Here is a 330-nt window from a genome sequence, read left to right as displayed (position 1 = left end):
TCTGAGACAGCTCTTTAAGAAAGCTCCTAGGCCTAAAAATCCTACAAAGGCTCCTTGAAAACCCCTTTATCCGCAATATAATTCCAATCGAACAGATCGCATGCTCTGAGAGGACTCACCCCCCAAGCAGCGCAGACACGTAGGAGACGCCCGCAAGGATAAACACTGCATTCATGGCATCGAGGGAGTCCCATGCCTGTCCGTCCCACGGCCCCTGAAACATGGTGATAAAGTCAGGTCACTTGTGCCAATAATAAAATTACAATTAAAAATATGTACTGGAGTATAAAATAAATTGATTAGCATAATATTTGCCTTCTCAACATTTGC

General features: G+C 43.9%; 1 protein-coding gene across 2 annotated transcripts in view; it reads right to left on the bottom strand.

Moving 5' to 3' along the window:
- Positions 1-330, bottom strand: part of LOC119586531 (solute carrier family 15 member 4-like) — a gene marked incomplete at both ends in the record, with an annotated part of 12243 nt that overhangs the window by 7277 nt on the left and 4636 nt on the right. For both annotated transcript variants that reach the window (XM_037935284.1, XM_037935285.1), the window contains 1 exon segment: positions 120-214. In XM_037935284.1, coding sequence (XP_037791212.1) covers positions 120-214 — 95 coding nt within the window.

The sequence above is a fragment of the Penaeus monodon genome, chromosome 21 (genome assembly GCF_015228065.2).
Source record: "Penaeus monodon isolate SGIC_2016 chromosome 21, NSTDA_Pmon_1, whole genome shotgun sequence".
In the NCBI taxonomy this organism is placed as follows: Eukaryota; Metazoa; Arthropoda; class Malacostraca; order Decapoda; family Penaeidae; genus Penaeus; species Penaeus monodon.
The sequence above is the reverse complement of the archived record's forward strand: the minus strand, read 5'-3'. Positions and strand labels throughout refer to the sequence as shown.